This window comes from Ursus maritimus, unplaced genomic scaffold (genome assembly GCF_017311325.1).
Source record: "Ursus maritimus isolate PB19 unplaced genomic scaffold, ASM1731132v1 scaffold_7, whole genome shotgun sequence".
NCBI classification, from domain to species: Eukaryota; Metazoa; Chordata; class Mammalia; order Carnivora; family Ursidae; genus Ursus; species Ursus maritimus.
In genome coordinates this window covers 11,851,476-11,872,982 of record NW_024426885.1, presented here as the reverse complement: position 1 = coordinate 11,872,982, position 21,507 = coordinate 11,851,476, and the positions used below count along the sequence as shown (strand labels likewise).

At 57.2% G+C, this 21,507-nt stretch overlaps 1 protein-coding gene across 2 annotated transcripts in view; it reads left to right on the top strand.

Annotated features, from left to right (window-relative positions):
- GRK5 (G protein-coupled receptor kinase 5) overlaps positions 1–20,760 on the top strand; it is a 202,582-nt gene extending 181,822 nt beyond the window's left edge. For both annotated transcript variants that reach the window (XM_008685104.2, XM_008685100.2), the window contains 10 exons: positions 2,795–2,858; positions 3,777–3,917; positions 6,423–6,613; positions 9,007–9,044; positions 10,457–10,546; positions 11,971–12,179; positions 16,575–16,712; positions 17,463–17,600; positions 18,168–18,299; positions 20,367–20,760. In XM_008685104.2, coding sequence (XP_008683326.1) covers positions 2,795–2,858; positions 3,777–3,917; positions 6,423–6,613; positions 9,007–9,044; positions 10,457–10,546; positions 11,971–12,179; positions 16,575–16,712; positions 17,463–17,600; positions 18,168–18,299; positions 20,367–20,465 — 1,240 coding nt within the window. In that variant the 3' untranslated portion in view covers positions 20,466–20,760. The remainder of the gene's footprint in view (positions 1–2,794; positions 2,859–3,776; positions 3,918–6,422; positions 6,614–9,006; positions 9,045–10,456; positions 10,547–11,970; positions 12,180–16,574; positions 16,713–17,462; positions 17,601–18,167; positions 18,300–20,366) is intronic.
- Positions 20,761–21,507: the final 747 nt, after the last annotated feature.

Below are 21,507 nucleotides of genomic sequence, written 5' to 3'. Positions count from 1 at the left end.
CCGAGGCAGGTGTGAGGATTACATTAGTGCGTGTGCAAGGTGCTTCACGCAGTGGGGGCTATTACCACAAAGACCCCCTAGAGGGGATGTGTCCTTTGTTCCTAGAGTTCTTTATATATATATATATATATATATATATATATATGATTTTATTTATTTATTTATTTGACACAGAGAGAGCACGCACCAGTGCGCACAAGCAGGGGAAGTGGCAGAGGGAGAGGGAGAAGCAGGCTCCCCACTGAGCAGGACTCTGGGACCATGACCTAAGCTGAAGGCAGACACTTAACCAACTGAGCCACCCAGATGCCCCTATTCCTAGAGTTCTAATAATGCCATCTGACACACAGCAGCTTGCAAACAGCCTTGGGATGCAGATGCCTTTTCAGTATTGTTTTACTGAAGATACAAGGCTCAGAGAGGTTGATCAATTGGCCCTGGGTCACACAGCAAGGGCCTGGCAAGGCTGGAACCTGAACCCATGGCCCTTCGATCAAGTCCTTCACCCTTTTTCCACCCAGCACTCTGTTCAATAGAACCCTTAACTTTGATTTTACTTGTCTGTACTGAACACTTGAAATGGAGAAACAGACTTTTTAAATCTGTGTGTTAACTGTGAGGAAGTTAACTTTTGCGGGCATTGAGTTGTTGAAACCACTAGGGCAGGACCCTGGCCTAGAAATGCCCCTAAATGACTGACAGCACCCCACTTCCTCCCTTTCCTTCTTTTTTTTTTGCTAACAAGATCATGGCCTGTTCGTGCCGTACTGTTGAAATATTAAAGGGATTTTCTCCCTCCCAAGGTTAACCGAGAAATTCCTCGGAGACTGTATTACACTCATTTCCCCTCGCAGAGGAGCTCTGTGGTAATGCCGACTGACTGTTTGTTCTCCATGTATCGTAAACTGTTAGGCCCAGGCGCCTTCATGTGGTTTCGAGGGCAGCTGTAGAAACGCTTCCAGGGCCACATGGCGGACGCAGCGCATGGCAGGCTTTGCTGCAGCCAGGCCGCTCGTGTGCAGGAGGACATAGAACCACGGAGAGTCTGCGGAGGGGCGGCCCTCTGCTCCCAGCGGGGAGAGAATCCGTGTGTCGGGTCCCCGCCCCCAAGGAAACAGAAGAGAGGAAGAGTCAGGGCACTTGAACTCCAGACGGGCCTGCCGGAGAGAGCCGGTGGGGGCCGGGGGCTCAGGGCTGTCCTAGGAGAGGTGCCGAGGACCTTCGTGACCCAGCAGCAAGAAGGATTGCAACAGAGGGTTCATTCACGAGCTGCTGGGTGACCAGAGGCTCACCGGTCTTTCTCAAGCTGACCCAGTTAGGTGGGCCAGTTCAGTCACACTCCAGCGTGTGCCCTGGTCCGGCCTCTGGGCTGGGGTTGGGGGACGCTCAGAAGTAGTCCTGGAGGTCCAAGAGCTAAGTTTGACATCCGAAAAGCGGATTGTTCTTTATCCGTTCATGGTCCAAGGACACTTAGGCTGTTCGCATCTCTTAGCCCTTGTGAATAATGCTGCAGTGAGCATGGGAGGGAAAATGTGGTAGACACATACAACGGAATATTACCCAGCCTTAAGAAAGGAAGGAAATCCTGCCATCTGTGATAACGTGGAGGACGTTCTGCTAAGTGAAGCGAGCCACAGACAGATCCTGATGATCTCACTTAGATGTGGACTCTAAAATAACGTCCCAGTCATAGAAGCCGAGCGTGGATGGTGGCTGCCGGGGGCTGGGGGGGTGGGGGTGGAGGGATGCAAGGTTTCCGTTAGTTCTGGCAGGTGAATGAGCAGTTTTGTGACTCTGGTTCACGGGGCCGTACTGTGTGCTTGAAATTGGCTAAGAGGGTGAATCTTAGGTGTTCTTACCAGTGAGAGAGAGAGGAAGAGGGACGCGACCATGGGAGGTGACAGAAAGGTAGCTTGATTGTGGTGACCCTTTCACAATGTGCACATGTATCAAAGCACCAAGTTGGTTACTTACCATTTGTCACTTGTACCTGAGAAAAGCTGGGGGTGGGGGGAGCTGATGAGTTTTAGCCAAACAGGCCAGTGATGAAAAAGCCCAAGCTGTCTGCACCCTGGAGTTCTTCGGGCAGTTTTAGATGACCGTTTGTTTATTTACTCCGGGAGGTCCCACCATGACCTCATGATTGGAGGGTCTGTCTGATTAGACACGGGTGGCTTTAGCTAGTTAAAATGGGGGGCTGGGAGACACAAAGCAGTGATGCTTCATAAATCCCGCTTTGGGCAGACAGGGTCTGCTGGTGTTGCGGAGCGACGGGGGGAATGTGATAAAGGGGCCTGGGTCGGGGAAGGGCTGGAGACCTGCGGGAAAGGATGACCAGCAGCCTTTCTCCCTTGGGACAGGAGGTGGCTGGGCGGCCGAGATGTGCAGGCTTGGGGAAGGCCGCCATGTCCTCCCCGGGACACTGAACCTGCACGTCTCCTGGCCCCTCCCCTCTCCCTGCAGAGGACGCAGCTGCTTTCTGAGCTTAGCCACCCAATTTTCCTTTGGGAGAGAGGGAACCACACAGAAAGTGTGGGGAAGCAGCTCCTTCACCTCTGCTCTTCCCTCCAAGCAAGCCAGCAAGCCGGGACTGCTCGGGTCCCAAGCCGCAGGGGGCCGAGGGTGGTGGCCTGGGATTTGAACACCCAGCCCCAGAGCAAGTCCTTGAGGGACCCATCCACACGGATGATTCCTGGCTTGGTTTGGAGGCCACGCGGTGCTGCTGTCGTCTGTTTCTTGTGGATTCTGCGTCTCAGCACCACGAGACCAATGTTGGGTTCTTGCTTTTTTCCAGGCAACCAGTAACCAAAAACACTTTCAGGCAGTACCGAGTCCTAGGAAAAGGGGGCTTTGGGGAGGTGAGTGAACACCGCGTCTTCCGTGGGAAGTTCCCCTACTCCATCACTGCGTCTGGCCCTTCTGGATGCGCCTCAGACGTCCTGCGCCCCCTGGCGGGGAGGGAGGGTGAGGCATGGGGCCTGGGAGCAGGAGGTGCCGCTGGGCTGGGAAAGGAGGTGGTCCGCAGGGCTGGTGGGATGGAGGTGCTCTCGGAGCCAGCCTCAGTCAGGGTTTGAGTCTGGAAAGGAGAAACGGGCGTTATAGGCTGTCTTTGGAGGGAGGCGTGATGGTACGAGGGGCCCAAGCGTCTTGGCCAGATGATGACATTAATATGTGCTGTTGTACTTTATCTGATCTTCCCAGTCTGTGAGGCAAGCCTTGTTATTCCCATTTTAGAGATGAGGAAAACTGAGGGTCAGAAGGGTTGATGACTCAGCCAAGGTCACAAAAGGGGTGGAACCAAGAAGACGAGAACCCAAATGCCCTGGCTCCTATTCCGCTGAATTATAAAGTCAGCGTTGTCACCAAAACAAGCCTCTCTTACCAGCAGCTGGTGCTTGGAAGTCCCCAGTTAGCAGCGGCTGCATCTGGGTGGAAGCTTGGGACGGAGAAGCTCTAGTTGCATCTGAGAGAGGGACAGCACTTTAGGCTTTGGCCGGTCATTTAAATACCGGTGTAAATGGTTGGTCGTGCACCTTGAAAAGCTAGGATTCACCTAAGGGTAGAGAGAGGGAAGCAAGGGGCACAGAAGCCAACTCTTGAGGGCAGGGCTTGGGGGCAGCAGTAGGTCCAAGGCCAGGCATCCTTAGGTCTATGACCATCAGGCCAGGCTCTGGCACATCAGTTCCCAGCCCTGCCGACCCAGCATCCTGGTGTTGGAGGAGCCTAGGCCAGGCTTTCACCTGTCCCATACCCTTGGCTTCTCTCTTGTACCTCAGGTCTGTGCCTGCCAGGTTCGGGCCACAGGTAAAATGTATGCCTGCAAGCGCTTGGAGAAGAAGAGGATCAAAAAGAGGAAAGGGGAGTCCATGGCACTCAACGAGAAGCAGATCTTAGAGAAGGTCAACAGCCAGTTTGTGGTGAGTGTCCAGGGCCCGGCGACAGGCCACCCTTCTAGTGACCAGGGCTTCTGTCCCTTGGGAAGGAGGGGGGGGGGTCCTCCAGTGTGGCAGGTCCCCATCCCCCAGGGAAGTGGAACACAGTGAGAAGATTAAGCAGCAGAAAGGCAGCCAGGCCTTCCCTCCATCACAAGGCTCCCTATGGCCAATCGTGGCTGACTTGCTCTGGTCACTCAAACTGGCCTGGCTCCCCTCTGTGTGTGCAGCCAAGGCTTCTGTTCTCCAGGACCACCTTGTAAAGTCCTCAGTGGAAAAAGCAGCCCACCCTGGGCCCAGCCAAGGAGCTTTGTTTCCACAGACCCCCGCAGGCTGGTTTCATCATGGGGGAGACCTGAGTGTCGAGATCCTGGAGAGACACCATCTTGTTTATGTTCTTTGTGTTACCACATCTCGGCCAGGTTCTGCTGCAGTAACGAACTAGCCCCAACCTGAAGTCGCTGGACACAAGAAAGACCATTGTCACGCACACAGAGTCTAGCCCGATCCAGCCACCCCCCTCCGTCTTACAGCTGCCCCACCTAGAGTCTTAATAGTGCGTCCCGGGGCGTTTGCCCAGGACCCTCACTGCCTCAGCCGCAGGGACGTTCCTCACACCGCCCACCATCCGTGGGCCAGCACTAGTCACTGCAAGGCCGAGCCAGCTGCAGGGAAATGTGGACGAGCCCGTGGGTGTTCGGTCAGCTCTCAATCCGTCTGCCACATGTCACTATAAAAAGCATGTACAGGGTGAAACTCCTACAGCACAGAGATGTACGAAATACAAATAAAAGCCTCCCTCTTCGGGTAACCATTCTAACATGGTGGAGTCATGCAGAGGCTTTAATATTTGTAGCCAGTGGAGTCCTACCAGACGTCTCAAGCTGCAGTGTTTTCCCCTTAAATTGTAGGTCTTTTCCTGTGGCCAGACCTACAGCTGTAGCTCTTTCTTTTACGCTGTGCACCCCCCTCCCTGCCGTCCAGCACAGAGATAACCCGTCATCTGTGCGGCCAGTCCCTGCCGGTATGGAGCGTTTCTGGTCTTTAAGCCCCTGCAAACACGGCTGCTGTGTCCACCCTTGAACATCCCTTTGGCGCATTTCCCTGAGTGTGTCCGTAGGATGGATTCCTGGTGGAGGAGTTGTGGCGTCACAGGGTGTGTGCATTTTCCGTTTAGTAGCAGTTCCCAAATGGCTCTCCATCAAGGTCGTGCCGGTTAAACGCCCACCAGCTGTGTGTGAGCCGGAGCGATGCCATCAGCCTAGCGCTTCCGTCATTCCCCAGAGGGTGTGGTTTTATAAGGCGGCACTCAGAGGGGACAGGAGTGCGCACCTCTGGGTCTCCTCTCAGGCTGCCCCCAGCCGCCAGCCACGCTCTGTGCTGCCAGCCCCCTTCAGTGGGGACCACAGGTCACTGCCTCCGTGCTACCCATGGAAACTTCATCATTAAAGGAAGGGACAGCGCTGGCTCTTGCCGGGGTTGGTGATGGTGGGTGCTACTCGGGGGAAAAGGGCGCTGTGCCTGGTAAATGGGGTGGCCTGTCTTCGAGGGCCTGACCCATCCTCAACTGTGCCCCGTCCACTGCTCCTGGCTGGGGTTTGCTCAGCGCCCTCCCGGAGCCCCTCCTTGGCGACCGCAGGCAGGTGTGGGAGGGAAGGCCAGCCTGGCAGCTGGCACCGAGCACCATCCCCAGAGTCTCCCCACTCAGCTCCTGTTCTCTTTCCTTTCCTCAGAAATAACTCCATTGTTCCTGGCCTTAGCATCCAAGTTTTATGGCCCAGCCTGTGCCCATCCTGGTCCATGGTGGCCAGATTTCATTTGGACTGGTTGCCTAAGTGGAGAAGGATGAGTACCATCTAGTGGACTTTGCCTCAGGCCCAGCCTTGCTGCCTCTCTCCCAGCCCCATGGCCTCCATTCCATCCTTGGGCAGCTGGTCTCTGACAGCAAGGAACTAGGTCCTCCCTGTTAACGGTCCCTTTGACCAGACGTGTCCCGCATGCAAGAGGAGGCAGACTTTGCCAAACTGTGTTCCCCTTTACAGGGTCCCTCTGGCCACTTCCCCAGTCCACTCCCAACATCCCTGCAGTAATGAGACCCCAGCCCAAAGGGCATCTGGACCTGCTTTTCTTGACTGGCCAAAAAGGCAACCCACGATCTTAACCAAATGAAGCACGCACAGGCTTCTTTGTCTGTGTAAACACAGAGACACTATCCTGTCAGGCTTCCTAAAAGGGCGGAGTGCCGGCCTGCTCTCCCCACTTTGCTTCCTCACCTGGAACCACGGTGTCAGAAGCTGTGAGTCCTTCGCCACCCAGGAGGGGCAGGGGGCAGGGCCACCGTGAGGCTGTCTGGGTGCAGGGCAGTGGCGTGAAGCTGCTGAGGACCCCGCTCCAGCCCTCCCCCCGCCAGCTTCAAGGACCCTGAGGAGGACGAGTGGAAGTGGGTAGCAGTCGCTGGACCGTCACCGTGGTGCTGTCTTGTGCTCCCAGGTCAACCTGGCCTATGCCTACGAGACCAAGGACGCGCTGTGCTTGGTTCTGACCATCATGAACGGGGGTGACCTCAAGTTCCACATCTACAACATGGGTAACCCTGGCTTCGAGGAGGAGCGAGCCTTGTTTTACGCGGCAGAGATCCTGTGCGGCCTGGAAGACCTCCACCGGGAGCATACCGTGTACAGGTGAGTAGGCTCGCTGTCCGGTCCTGCCACCAGCGTCTCAGCGGGGGCTGACCTGCCACATCCTCGGCCACGCAGACACCCCCGCGCTGGGACTCAGGGCCTGGTTGTTGCCATAGAGACTCACGCCCTGGCTCACTTGAGGACCAAGTATATGAGGTGATGTTCCCTCAGAAGTGATGAGCACGGGCCGAGCCACGGGTCCCTTCCAGCCCAGCCTGCGGGAAGCTCAGCGAGCCAGGCCCGGAAAGACCCTAGTAGGGTCACCACCACAGGCAGACAGCAGAGCGGACCTCGGTCCCTCCCACTCCATCCAGCTTGATGGATTCCACGAGCAGTGGGCTTCGGACTTTGCTCACTGCCCCTCTCAAGGAAATGTGAAAATCTGTGTGCCCTTATACATTACGGAAACATCTGAAATAGTTCATCGTCTGTTAAAATAGTGGCTGATATTTTGAAACTGAACAGTCACATCACATGTTAAAAGGTATCCGGTAGATTCTGATTGCTGTGGCAAAGTGATTTCCACCATTATCCATTTTTAAAATGCATGAAAATTCTTTAAAGGTGAGGGATTCTCTATCATCCTCTCCACCCGCACAGATTGTTATTATATCACCTTTTTTTTTTTTTGCCTAAAAGTCTGTCAGTAATCAGCATGCAGCTCTGTAATAGGTGGATATATATAAGATTTTTTTAAAATGTCCTTTGACCACAGGCTTTAAGTGTTAAAATAACTTCTGTTGAGTTGCCATTGTCATGATTGTTAGTAGAACCCTTTCTCATTGGGATCCTGGGGTATTTTACACTGTGGAGCAGGGCACCATCGTCATGGGAGGGGGAAGGAACCTGCTTTTCGTCTGTCACTTGGCATCTGTGCTACTGAGAAAGGGCAAGTGGGAGGGGAGATCCCAAAGAATGCCGGGACAGGGCTTTCTTGTGTTGAGGATCTAGAAAGGCAGAAAATTCTTGAATTTTCTTCTTTCGGTATTCTTGAAACCGGGAGCACACAGGAGCCCCCTAGACGGTTCCCGCAGACCCAGCGGGCACACACACCCCAGCACAAAGACCTTGGCCACGGAGCTCGTGGCAGAGATGATCTTGGGGAGTCCAAGAAGATTTTGGAAACAAGAAGGAATGGTCTTGATGGCTTGCTCTTCTCCACCCCCCCCATGTCCCCATTTAGGCTTTTGTTCTGTTTTCATTCAAGTGAGAAGAGAAAAAATTCCCTGAGGGTTGAAAAAAGAACTCTCCACTTGATTGCTTTTCACTTAAAACAAAAAGAAAGGCAGCCCTCCAAGTTCTGGCCCTTATTCTCGGGAAGAAGGGAACCACAGCGCCTCCCTGGCCTCCACCACTTGCCATGGCCTCTTGGCGGGTTTGGGTTCTGGCCCATGCCTGTTAGCCAGCCATCTTTCCAACCCTGTGGCTGCTGGCTTGCTGAGGTGATGGCTCTCGCCCTTATTTGGAATTGTGAACACATCAACAGAATGCCAATTAAATAACAGTAGCAGAGTGTTTTGTAATAAATAACTATGTACAAACCCATTATCACCTTGTGAGGCTGCCGCACTGGGTTTGAACACAGTAACCATTCCCGTGAGGACAGCTGCCATCAGTTAAATAAGCAAAGCCAGTTGGTTGAGAATCCCATCCTCAGTCCAGATGCTACTGGCTTAACTGAGTTGCACACGCTATCCTATTGGCTGTTCTTTTACCCACAGAGAGGACCTGCCACTAGTAAAACCAGACACTTCTGCCGCCTCCCTCCCCCAGTGGGGGGCCCATGCTTATGAACAGCGATGATGTCATCCAAGAGAAGAGACAGGAGGGGCAGAAGGATAGGGGCGCGCCTACAGCTGTGCCTTGCCGCTGTGCTTTCCCCCAGGCCTGTCACTGCTGGATTGAGAGATGTGCCAGGCCCTAGGGGTCCCCTTCGCAAAGGGGGGTCCCTCCTCAGCAGTTCTCCGCCCCAGCTCTACAGTTTGCATTGTGCGCTCGATCACTTCTCTTGGCTGATTCCCAGGCCCCGCTCTGCCGTCAGGGCATCCCAGGGCATCCTGAGGCCTCCAGGTGTTCCCAGCCCTGGAAGGGTCTCTCACTATTCCGGCCAGAAGCATTCTCTGTCCTGGTGCCCTCTGTGCGGATGGGAGCCAGGGCTGGCCTTTGCCTGACCCCTTCCCAGTCATCTCCAGGGTCGGGAAGATGCCTGGCAACAGTGGCATTTGTTCTAAATACTGGGAGAAGGGAAATTAGTCCAATATTGTCTGGATCCAGAGAGACCAGACGGCATGAGCCAAGAGGCGGGAAGGCGACATGGAAAGAGGTCAATCCGGATGCCATGTCCTGATGCTCGGAGCGCCCACACTCACATGCTTGCCGTCTTTCCCTTTCAGAGATTTGAAACCCGAAAATATCCTGCTAGATGATTATGGTAAGTTGGGGAGCAGCCTGGGAGACCCCTTTCCTGCTCTGCAGCCGAGATGAGTGTCACAACCCAAAGGGAGCAGTGGGCCTTCTGTAGAGCCTCTTGGAGGCACGGCCCTGGGACCGTGGGAGGGCAGCGGGCTAGTAGGGGGAGTACCCACAGCCTCCCCCCAATCCTGGGTACCTGGGGAGGGCAGTGGGCATGGATAAAGTGCCTGCTTGGTGAAGAAGTAGTGTGGCTTGGCCAAAAAAGAGAAACAGACACGAAGACACGGAGAGAACACTGACTGAGGAGTCCGGAATTTCCGAGATCCTGGGAAAGTACTTAACTCTTACACAACTTCCCTGTACCCTGTCTTCCTTGCCTGTGAAATGGGAGCAGTGGGCCCTTCTCTTCCCACTTTAGAGGCCGGGGGGAGTGGTGAGGTTCACACCTGTTTTCTGACTAGATCTTCCCATTTCTGTAGAGGGGGCAGGGCCAGCATCCCTGTGCCCATTTGACAGATGACAAGATTGAGCTCAGAGGAGCCAACCTGCCAAGGTCATCTAGCAATACCAGTGGGGAGCTGAGACCAGAAACCAGGGGCACCCCAGCATGCCCCAGACACCAGGCAGCCCCAGGCAGAGGAGAGGGAGAGAGGGAGCAGGTCGCTGGTGACCTGGAGGGAGGTTTGAGTGTGATGCTACTATGTGAAAGAGGGGGCAGAGCACCCCAGGCCTGCCTTGGGTGAGCCCAGTGCTCACTGGGGTTCTTGTTCCCTGTTGGAGTCGGAACCCTGGCAGGCACAGACAAAGAGCAGGGGGCAGACGTGGCTGTGACCCGGCCTGGGTGGGCCGCTGAATAGGACAACAGCAAGACAGAGCTCTCAGCACTGTGTCATCTCGGCCTTTGGGGGTTGGTCCCGCACTCAGTTCCATCCCTGTCTCCCCAAGGCCTGGACGACTTCACTCTGTTTCTCCGAAGGGAGAACGCAAAGAACCCCCGAAGATCAACAAGGCAGAACAGGGCGTTGCTTCCCAAATTGTTTTATAATGTTTCCCCTTAAGCAAGTTGTAAAATTTTGGGAGAATCTCCCATTTTTCCCATGAAGCAATCCCAGAATCAGGCCAAGGCGTTTTAAACTTGGTGATCTCAGCTTTCCAAAAAGCCCATGAGGGCATTTTACAAGGTAGGTTGGCCATTGTCCAGCCAAATCCAGGCATCCTTTCCTATCTTTATGTTTCCTTCCTGAAAAGTAACGAGTGACCCACACCTCTGACACCTGGACTCTCCCAATGGTCTGCAGTCACCCGAGGGGCTGATGGTGCCACTGCTCCTCGCAGACAGATAAAAATGTGAGGGTCTGTGGCCCTGCCCAGGGTGGGCCACACGTCCACGGACTGTCCCAGAGACCCGCTGACTCTGCTGTCCCCACTCAGGCCACATTCGGATCTCGGACCTGGGTCTGGCTGTGAAGATCCCCGAGGGAGACCTGATCCGCGGCCGGGTGGGCACCGTCGGCTACATGGGTAAGTGTGGGCATGGCCCCTCCCCGAGCCCACCTCTTGGCCGCTGGCCTCTTGGTGCAACTGTGACCAGCAGTGGAGCCACGGTGGGCAGTGGGAGGTCTTAGCCAGGGTGGAGGGGGGGTGTTGGGCCCCAGGGTTCAACTTGCCTAAACTGAGCTCTCTGAACCCCCCACCCCGGCCCCACCTGTGCGTCAAAGCCAAGCCACTCTCGTTGTCAGCGGTCAGTGCTGGCACACAGCGCTGCTCGGAGAGGCTGCTCTGAAGGTAGGGGCTGGGGCGTTGTGTTGGCAGGCAGCCTTTCAGAGAGGCCCCTGAGAGGAAGGCAGTCACTTGGAAAGGCCCAGAAAGGAGTGTCACCTGCTGTGTCACCAAGCAAGTAGCTACATAGAGACCAGCCTTAGGCTCCCCGCCCTGCCCCCAACCCCTCACCGCATACGCCCAGTCCAGGACCCCTCCCGGTGAAGGACATCCCCGGGCTTCCTCCTGCACATGGTAGCCCCCACACATATGTCCACTCACCCCAGGAGGTGGGGGCTCCAGAAAGCTCTGGGAGCCGGGGATGTTGTCCTCTGCCAGGCTCGTGCCAACAGCATTTGTACAGGGTTCTCTAGGTTGTTGCTAGAAGGTTCTTTTCAAATTGCACGTCATTTGGGAGTCTGTGGGGTGTGCACCTACCTGTATGCGGCTGTGTATCCCCACGCCAGTGCGGATGGATGGATGGATGGATGGATGGATGGTTGGACAGATGATAAATCGAGCACTCCATCTGCACGTCTTTGAGGGCACCTGCGTCTGTCTCCTCGAGCACGGAGCATTATGTGCTCCCTGGCACGTGTGTGGATGCCTTTGCCTCTCAGTGTTTCTGACCTGCCTGATGACAAGAGGCTTATCTTGTTTGCACTTGTATGGTTAATCTGTAATTCATTTTATCAAAGTAGTAGGGAAGGCATCGTGAGAGGCTGTTTCAATTCCAGGTGAACTTAAAATCATCTTTACTTTGTGTGGACCCATCTTCATTCCTAGAAATCAATACGCGTGTACCACCTACTCTGTGTCAGGTGTCATACCCGTTACTGGACACAGCAGTGAATAGGCAGCTCTGATTCTAGTGGGGGAGACATTTCCGTCCACTGTGGTCAGGCTTCTGAAGCCATAGTCTGAGCCCTTCAGGAGCAGAGGAGAGCAGTCAGGGCAGGCTCCCTGGAGGAGGTGGTGTTTATGGCAGTTGGTGAGTAGGAGTCAGCAGGAGGAAGTGTGTCCCTGCTGTGAAGCTTTAGGCTTTCTGTGAGCGACGCCAGCACTGCTGGGTGCAGGACGCCGTGAGGCTCCATTGCTGTGAGTCTCAGCCCTGGCCCCCTGTGCCCCTGCTCTGTCCTGCCACTAGCTGTCTCTTACCTCTCCTGGCCCCGCTTCTCTGCCTGCAGCTCCGGAGGTCCTGAACAACCAGCGATATGGCCTGAGCCCTGACTACTGGGGTCTGGGCTGCCTCATCTATGAGATGATCGAGGGCCAGTCACCGTTCCGGGGCCGCAAAGAGAAGGTGAAGCGGGAGGAAGTGGACCGCCGGGTCCTGGAGACGGAAGAGGTGTACTCCCAAAAGTTCTCCGAGGAGGCCAAGTCCATCTGCAAAATGGTGAGCTCCCGGTGAGCCAGACACTCCCCTTGAGCCGGGCGTCTAGTGACGTCTCTCCTCCTGCCCCAGCCGAGAGCCGCGAACAGGGCTGAAGCAGGCAGGGTCAGGCACACTAGGGCAGGCGTCAGGGAGCCCCCAAGCCAGAGGAGCGAGTGCTCCTTGCTGTGGACCGGGGTGGTCGGCGAGGGCTTCCAGGAGAAAGCCCAAGGTGGGGGCAGGGAGGCTCCGCGGCAAGGGAAGGGGGCTGAGGAGAACCGCATGAGACACACTCCATCCCACTTTGTTGGGGGAAATCGGCGTGGAGGAGAAAGGAGGTGATCCCAACTGGTTCCCCAAGACACAAAGGGATCTTGGGGTATCCCCTGCCCTTGACCCTGGCCCCCTGCAGCCTCAAACTCTGGATCCCTGGGTGCTGGCTAAGGCCAGCAGGTGCAGCGCAGGCGGGGGGGTGCTGATATTTTCAGTCTTTGAACATCTTACAACAGAGTTTTCCTTCCACTACATGGAATGCTTGTCACACTGGCTTAGGTCCCACCTGACAACAATCCTATGCATAGTGGGATTCGATCGTCCACGGGGAGGGTGCAAGTGGGGAGTGATGTTTAGACAGGCTGGGCAGGCAGGGCCAGATTGCGGGGCCGGCAAGCTGGAGCAGTGACAGGAGCATCAAAAGCGAAGCTGGAAGTGAGTCCGCCCCTGGCCCGCTGTCCTTCCCCTCAGCCCAGCTGGGCCCACCCCTGGCCAGAGGCTTTGTTATGTGTGTGTGTGGGGGGGGGTGGTGGCCACATCCCATTCCTTCCTGGCTCTCAGGTTCCCAAGTTCTGCCCGTGTCTGCTTGGGGCCCTCCTCCCTCTGATGCCAGGCCCAGCTGTGCTGTACCCCCACCGCAGGCCCCTGCCCTCCTGTGCCGGCCACATGGGGACAGGAGGGCCTGAGCTCCGGGGATGCGTGAGCCCACAGACTTCCTCTCCCTGGGGCACTGCTGCACCTGGAGCAGCAGATGAGCAGGGCTGAGGCTGGAGGCTGTCCTCCCTGCCACCTCTCTGACTCATGTGCATAAACCACAAGCCTGGAGTGTAGAGAAGAGCGGGCCCGAGGAGCTGATGAAAGTAGCCAAGCTTCTGCTTCCGGAAAAGCCGAGTGGCCCAGGATCCATGTGGCGTAGCTCCCCACCCTGAGGACACCCCTCTCCTGGAGCTGTCCACCCACCGCTTGACCACTTCCTCCTACCAGCTTCGGTCTGATGTCACAGAGCCATGGGAAGAAGGATTTGGGGCAAGAGCTACCATTTGACCACTTCCAAAAAAGAGGAACCGTAGACCTGCCACTGACGTGTGTGGGAGACCCTGAAGGACGGATGGCGTGCACACGTGCAAACACACACCCAAGCCACATGGCCGTGGGCTGGCCTGCAGCCAGGCACTTGCCTGCATGTGCGGGCCTCCCAGAAACCCAGGTAGTCACGGCAGCCAGAGTCAGGGGAGGGGGACAGGAGGAGCGAGGCAGAAGTCAGGTCGGTGGAAATTTGGGGTCCTAAGGACGTTTGAAAACCGAGATTGGGGGGCTGCCAATAATACTTGGTTATGGAGGCAAGGTGTTTATCCAGTGGGACCAAACTGGGTGAAGGATAGAACAGGGAGGTCGTCAGCCATGGTCAGAGCATCACCAAATGTCCCAGGTCAGGGTTGGGGACTCAGTGGCCTCGACAGGATGTGGGACATGCCGAGAGGACAGAGAGGAGAAGAGAGCCCCCTCCCTGCCCGCTGTCCTCCTTGGTGCTGGGCTTTGGGGCTCCAGGACCTGGGGCTCTGCTGGCCCTCTGCTTCCCCCTGGTGGCCACCAAGGGAAAGGTGGTGAGCTGAGCCTGGAGCTCTGGACCGACCTTGGCCCATGGGTGTCAAGCGTCAAACCAGAGTCCCCTCATCTTCTCCGCTGGAAGAACTGACAGAAGCTTCTGACCTTGCTTCGTCTTCTTACAAATGACTATCAGGTCTTCAGAGTCTAGCCTTGAGGCTTCCTGGCACCCCTCACCCCAGCCTGTCTGGCAGCCAGGTTTGCCCTGTCCTCTCCAAGAGGTGCCAGCTCAGGACACAGCAGGGCCTGACTCAGGAAACCATGAAGGCTTGGGGCACGTCGGGCTCTTTCTAGACTCTGGCAGCTCCAGCCCTGCCTGTCTAAGAAGGCCACTCCATAAACAGTAAGGAAGCTGGTCCCTGGCTGCCAGCTCCTTCCCCCATTCCACCTTGGCAGCCACAGGACCCTCTCCACTGCTCCTGGGGTCCAGAAATTCATGCGTGTTACTGCCCTGGCCCCTGGTCCAGTCCCTTGGCCCAGACCTCAGCCCCACCTCCCTAAGGTCCCTGCTGAGTCCCAGCACTGGCCCTTCAGCCATCTCAGCCTTCCACCCCATCCCTTCTGCTCCTCCAGGAAGCCCACTCTGCCTGTGCCACTTGCCCAGCTCACACCACCTCTCCTGGTGTACACTCGATATCAGAGTTGCAAACAGGCAGCGTGTTGGTGGGTGTTCAGCCTGCACGGTATTTTAGAAAGAGGTGAATGGTGGATTCATTGGCAAGATTGAGAATTGGAGAGATTCCACATAAAAACCTGGGTTTTCAGCCCTGGGCCCTGGCAAGAACTGATCGGTAGCCTGGCGCGGCTCACCCAGCCCACTCGGCCTTTATTGTCCTGTTTGTGTCTACTATCTGGCTGGCCCCTGCAGGCTCTGGGGTCTACAGCTGGGAGGTCCAGCCTCAACCCAAGGAGCCTTGCCTCTTTGGGATTTCTCAGAGCAGGGAGGAGCCTGGCCCAGCAGAGCCGATTCCCAGAGCCTTTGTGGAAAGGCAGAAGCCATGGTGACGAGAAGCTGAGGCCCCGAGCCACCAGCTCGCTGGGCAGAACTGGCCTGGGTGGTCGCGGATCACAGCTTGACAGCGATTCTCAGGGCTCAGTCCTTCCCAGGCTGTGACTGAGTGCTTGCCCTGGTGCCACCTTTGATTCCTTTGTTTGAAGGGAAATGGGGGCCGGGGAATGGTTCCTGCAAGCCTCCCCTCCAGACCATGCACCCCAAGAGGCCCCCCCGCCCACCGTCTGTCCACTGCAACCCCAGCCCACGCGGCTGGCGGCAAATGCGTGTGGAAGGAATACACACAGAGGAGAGGCTGCCAGGGTGTTGGAGGAAGAAAGGGCTGGACTCCCTCTGGGGTGCAGGCCGTCTACCTTGATTCTAGTCTCAAAGCAAGCAGGAGATTCCAACGGCATACCAGGTGCAGTGCTCAGTGGGGCGGGGAAGAGAGCAGCACAGGTGGGGACGCCTGGACTGGGGGGCGGGGGCTGATGCCTGTGGTCAGCTGATGGTCCTCCAGCATCACAGCCTGCCCCTCCCTCAGCCCCCTGCTCGCCCCCTCCCAACGTCCCCCTCCCCGCCCCTTACCCTCCTGCCAGCCTCCTGGCCTCATTCACACCTTTAGGCCTCTGGCCTGGCCGTCTACTTCGGCACCTCCTCTTCTCCTATGAACCTTCCCACCTCTTGGTTCTGATGAGGACACTCCTCTACCCTGACCATCCGTGGCTCCCCACTACCTCCAGATCAAAACCCTCCTGACCTGGTCTTCAAGACCCCCAGCACTCTACCCAGCACATCCCCTTCAGCCTGACCCATCCCCCCATCCTCATCCTTCACCCAGAGACAAAGACGGGTGTTCCCCAAGCCTGCTAGTCAGGTCTCTCGTGCTAGTGCAGACCCTCTCCCCGATGCCTTCCCCACTCAGGAAAGCCTGTTGCAAACGCCCTTTCCCTGGGAAGCCTCCCGGCCCCCCAGCTGGCAGCCAGGTTCTGTTCCTCGGCCACCATGGTGTCGCACCTATAGTGCCTCGAGGGGTCCTCCGAACAGGATCTTGCTGAGGCTACGTGCTCCGTGCCACCCCCCTCGGCACAGTGGTTTGTGCCAACCAGGTGCAGGTCCTCAGAGCCCTCCGGAGTTGAGTGAATGAATGAGGGAGGCCTGCAGGGACGGTCCTGGCCCTCGGCGGCTGACCGACAGCAGGGGAGGTAACACAGTGCGGCGAACATTAGCGGCGCCCGGCGCACAGCTGGCCCTAGACGTGCCCCCTTGGGGAGGGCAGACGGGACTCCTGCTCTCCTGCGGGCTCCAGGCACCTAAGTCCGCTGCGATGGCGAGACCACCCTGACGCCAGGCCCGAGCAGGCTGGGGCGGTGTCCGTTGGGTGTGCCTGGGGGTGGCGTGGGCACTGCAGAGGCTGGAGGAGGGACACGTACTTAGGGGCGCACTTGTGAAAGGAGATGGCCACGGTGCCCCACGCCCCAAGCCCCCTGTGGCCTTCAGCAGGAGAGAAGGCCTACCAGGCATGACCTCTCGGGGCTCTCTTGTCACAGCTGCTCACCAAAGATGCAAAGCAGAGACTGGGCTGCCAGGAGGAGGGGGCCGCGGAGGTCAAGAGACACCCCTTCTTCAGGAACATGAATTTCAAGCGCTTAGAAGCCGGGATGTTGGACCCCCCCTTCATTCCAGACGTGAGTAGCCTCCCCAGCCCAGGCTGGGCCTGTGCACCCACTCAGACCTCGACCAAACGAATGTCCTTGAACTCCGGGAGGACAGGGCCAGTGGGAGAGTGACAGTAGCGGGTATTGGCGCTGTAACAGGCACAGCTCGCAGTTTTGGGGCCTGGCTCCGTGGCAGGCACTTCCATCAGCCTCACGGCCTGGGTGCTTCACTGTCCCCACTCTGCCGGGGAGGAGACTGAAGCCTGCAGGGGACACGTGCCTTTGCCAGAGCTCCTAAGCACCACCGCTGCGAGCCAAGCCCAGGCGTGTCGGGCTGCAGGGCCTGGGCGCCCAGCAGTGTGAGAAGGGCCCAGGAGGGCCTCCCCGGGCAGCGTGGCTTTCTGGCCCTGGCCCCCCAGCACTCCCTCTCTCTGTGGAGGGTGCGCTGAGGCCCCAGCTGCGGCCACCCTCATTCCCATGGAGGTGCCTGGAAACGCTTCCACCATCCTGATCCTGTGGGCTCCAGGGAAACAATCTGCCAGGGGAGCGGGGATCCCCGAAGGTACCGAGGAATGTGAGGTCAGAGAGGGCATGTTCCGTCACCCCACCGCGGCCCCAGCCTGGAGAGTGGGGTGACCGGCAGCTGGCGTAAGGGTGATGGCAGGAAGGAGCCCCTCGGCAGATCTGTGGGAGAGAGCTGCACTGTCCCCGGTAAGGTGCCCCCCGCCCCCCATCAGAACCCGAGGCTGGGCCCCGTGTGACCGAGCGCTCTGCCCGCAGCCCCGTGCCGTGTACTGCAAGGACGTGCTGGACATCGAGCAGTTCTCCACCGTGAAAGGTGTCAACCTGGACCACACGGACGATGACTTCTACTCCAAGTTCTCCACGGGCTCCGTGCCCATCCCATGGCAGAGCGAGGTGAGCAGAGCTGTGGCCGTCTGCACCCTGAAGGAGGGGCCACTGGGTCGGACGGACGAGGCCTGGACTAGGGTGCTGTTGGCGTGGGGATTGGGAGAGGGATAGGGGGCGGGAGAGACACGGTCGTCTAGAGGGCTATCTTGGGAAGTCTGACTGGGAGCAGGAGCACAGGGGCCGTGGCTGGAAGCACAAGTGGGAATGCGCTGGGGGAAGCCCGTGCTGCTTCCACAGGATGGACGGGATGGGGCAGGGGAGGGGGCCCTGGCAAGGGGAAGGGCGCAGAGCATGTGGGTGACCTGGGCTTGGGTGGGTGGAGGGGGAGAGGAGGTGTGGGTTTGGCGGCTGGACGATGAGCACACCCCCTCAGTGGAGGCAGCTGGGGGAGGTTGGCAGGGGAGAGGCAGTGGCAGGCAGGAAGCGGTCCAGGCCTGGGCCCCTGAAGGACGCAGGGCAGGTGGAGGACCTATTTAGGGAGCAGGCTTGGGGCAGGGTGGCGGCCACTGGGACTCCTGTCCAGCCAAGATGACTAGTGCAGCCCCTCATGCCACCTTGGCCTGGCTCCTCCAGATGATAGAAACCGAGTGCTTTAAGGAGCTGAACGTGTTCGGACCTAACGGTACCCTCTCACCGGACCTGAACAGAAGTCACCTTCCAGAACCGCCAAAGAAAGGGCTGCTCCAGAGAATCTTCAAGCGTCAGGTGAGAGATGCCTCCTCCGTGCCCGTCTGTCCTGGCATCGGCCCCGGGACGCCCTGGGCCCAGGTACTTCCCTGAGACCGGAGCTGTGGCCTTCTCCCTGCGTGTGGGGTGTGGGAGCCCAGGGGCCGCAGCAGCACAGATGGATGAGCAGCTTGAGCCCCTGAGCCCCACCAGGCGAGGGGATCCGCAGGCTGGAAGGGGCAGGGCCTGCCCAGAGCCCACCCTTCATCTCGGGTTCTCGGCCTCGGCACTGCGGACGTTCGGCTGATTCTCTGGCGAGGGGGCTGCCTCGTGCGCTCGCGGGTGTTGAACAGCCTCTGTGGCCTGTACCCCCCCAGGTGCCCGTAGCGCCCCACCCCTGCTGTACCAGTCAAAAATGTCTGCAGACCTGGCCCCATGTTGTCTGGGGGCAAAGTCGCCCCGACAGAGAACTAGCTGCCTGTGTGGCCGTTGGAAAGGCTCGGGTTTCGTAGGTAATGATTGTGCATAACAAGGAGCGGGCAGGACAGAACCTCACGGCTCCTGGGGTCAGCCCCCCCTAGTTGGAGGCTGTGGCCTCCAGCGGGCAGCCTGAGGAGACTTTACCCCTTGGGAAAAGGCATTCTTCCTCAGAGCCTGTCCCTGGATTGAGGGTTCAGCATGGGCCAAGTGGCAGAACTGTCCCCGCAGGCCTATGAGAGACCACGGAGGCCCTCACCTCATCTCCCTTGCCCAAGGTGGCCAGAATAGCGCCCCCTCCTGGCCTGGCCCTTGAAGAAGGCTTGGCCCCAGTGTGTCCATCCCACAGCCTGGGAGACTCCATTATTTACATCCCCCCGCCCCCAGCCCCAAGGAGCTGCCCCTCTCCCAGGAGGCTGGAGAAGGAGAGGCTGTGCAGCTCTGGTCCCCAGGCCGCAGGCATCCCAGCTCCCCCACCCCCACCCTGATGACAGGATGGGGTGGCTGTTGATGGCGCTCTGCTGTGGACCCAGCCCTGCACCGAGTGCTGTTTGAGGGCTTGTCTTACGTAATCTCCGGAGAAGCCGGGGTCTTAATTCAACCGGTCATTCAGCCAGTATGTAGCGAGTGCCTACTGTGTGCAAGGCTGTTTCCTCAGGGTTTGAGATGCACCAGCAAGCCAAACTGGGATCCCTCCCTTTGGGCCTCCTAGTGCAGTGTGAGCCCAGGATGTGCTGCCATTACCCCATTTCACAGGGAAACGGAGGTGGAGGGCCGTCCAGGAACTTGCCCAAGGTCACATGGCTGGTCAGCCCATACGAAGGATCTGGGGGTAATGGCAGGGGGCACGGCTCAGGCACATGGAGAGAAAATGCAGACTGAGGGCAAGTTTGGGGTTTGAACTGAAAGCTTCATGTGCGTTTCACATCCTACACTTGATCTTAGCCAAAAGGCCAAGAAGCGATGCGTTTCACATCCTGTTCCAAAACAGACTCCGCTCGTATACTATAAAAATCTAGTTTTTAAGTGCTTCCACGAAGTAAAATTGAAGTTCCCCAAAGAAGGGACCTGTCCCCTTCCACACGGCTGAGTCCCTAGCATGTACTTAGGTCCTGGGACAATCCCTTGCTGTGGAGGCTCACAGACCCGGGGTTCAGATCTGGCCCCGACGCTTCCCGCTACGTGGGTGGCACCGTACTGACCCTCCCTGGCCTCTGGGGGCCCTCACTTCACGTTCTACCATCCCAGTACAGAAGTGGCTCTTGTCCCTCACGGCATACAAGGCAACCAGGAGATTGAATTACTTGCCAAGGTCATGCAGCTAAGTGACAGGTTTTCGACTCCAACCCAGGCAGTGTAACCCTGGGCCTACAGTAACGAACCCTATAGATCTCCTAGGAGGGGCCACCTGCTCCCTCCCTGCCTTGGGGTCCTCTTAATCCCATAGCTCTCCCCCTGCCCCAAGGGGTGGCCTCTGGCCTTGGGTCTGTGGTGGGACAAGGCACAAGGCAGCAGGAAGCAAGAGGAGCTGGTCAGCAGCCCTGACCATGGCCCCGTTTTCAGATTCAGAGGCCCCTACGCGTCCACCAGGACTGACTCACTCTCTCCCTCTCCCTCTCTCCCCTCCAGCATCAAAACAATTCCAAGAGTTCATCCAATTCCAAGACCAGTTTTAACCACCACATAAATTCAAACCACGTCAGTTCAAACTCCACCGGAAGCAGCTAGTTGGAGCTCTGGCCTTGAAGTCCACGGTGGGACCAGCCTAGACCCTTGTCCTTAGAAGCAGAACTTGTGGACGGGGGAGCCCTCCCAGGAGCCGGGGAAGGAGGCCAACGCAGAGCCTCCAGGTTTCTCAAAGAGATTTCCACTCAGGTCTGTCTCCAGAGGTGGCCCTCAAGCCGACGTGGAACATTGCAATAGAAATCCAGTTGGATACGACAACTTGCACGTATTTTAATAGCGTCATACCTAGAACTGAATTTTGTCTTTATTATTTTTAAAGAAAAGTTTTGTAAATTTCTCTATCGTCTCAGTTTACATTTTGTATATTTGTATTTAAATGAAAGTCAGACTTTGAGGGTGTATATTTTCTGTGCAGCCGCTGTTAAGCCATGTGTTTTAAGACATTTTAGAGTGGGGGGGTGGGAGGGTTTACAAAACAAAAAAATGTGACTCAAGACTTCCAGAGCCTCAAATGAGAAAATGTTTTTATTAAATGTAGAAAATGATTCACATTTCACCTTTAAAGGATTGGTTGTATCCATCTCTGTAACCTTTCCCTCACACTGATGTCACCATGCTGTTGGCTTGTAACAACCCGAATTAAGTGCTCCAGACATACTTGGGGCTTCACCCCCCGTCACAACATCCTCTGCGAGGTCTCTGGAGTCACCTGGGGCCAACGTGCACTTTTCCTTTAGAGGCACACGGTGTCCGTGTTGCTTCGGCCTTGGCCTCCTCTTCCTTCTGGAAGGCGGCTGGCACACTTTCTTTCTGAGCAAGTTCTGACTGCTAAAGCCCGTATGTTTTCAAGAGGCTTGCATTTGGGGATTTTTGTCTTATTCTGTTTTTTAAGGGACACATTGCGATGATAAGGAGTAGTCATGGAACCCCACCTGTCCCAAATCCTATGGCCCGAGGAAGCATCAGGGAGTGGGGGGTCAGTGGAGTCCTACTGAATGAGTCCATAGAGGGGGAGGGAGGCTTGCCCAGGGACTCCAGGCACGTTCCTTGCGTGTTTACGGGGTCACAGGGTCTGGAGAGCCTC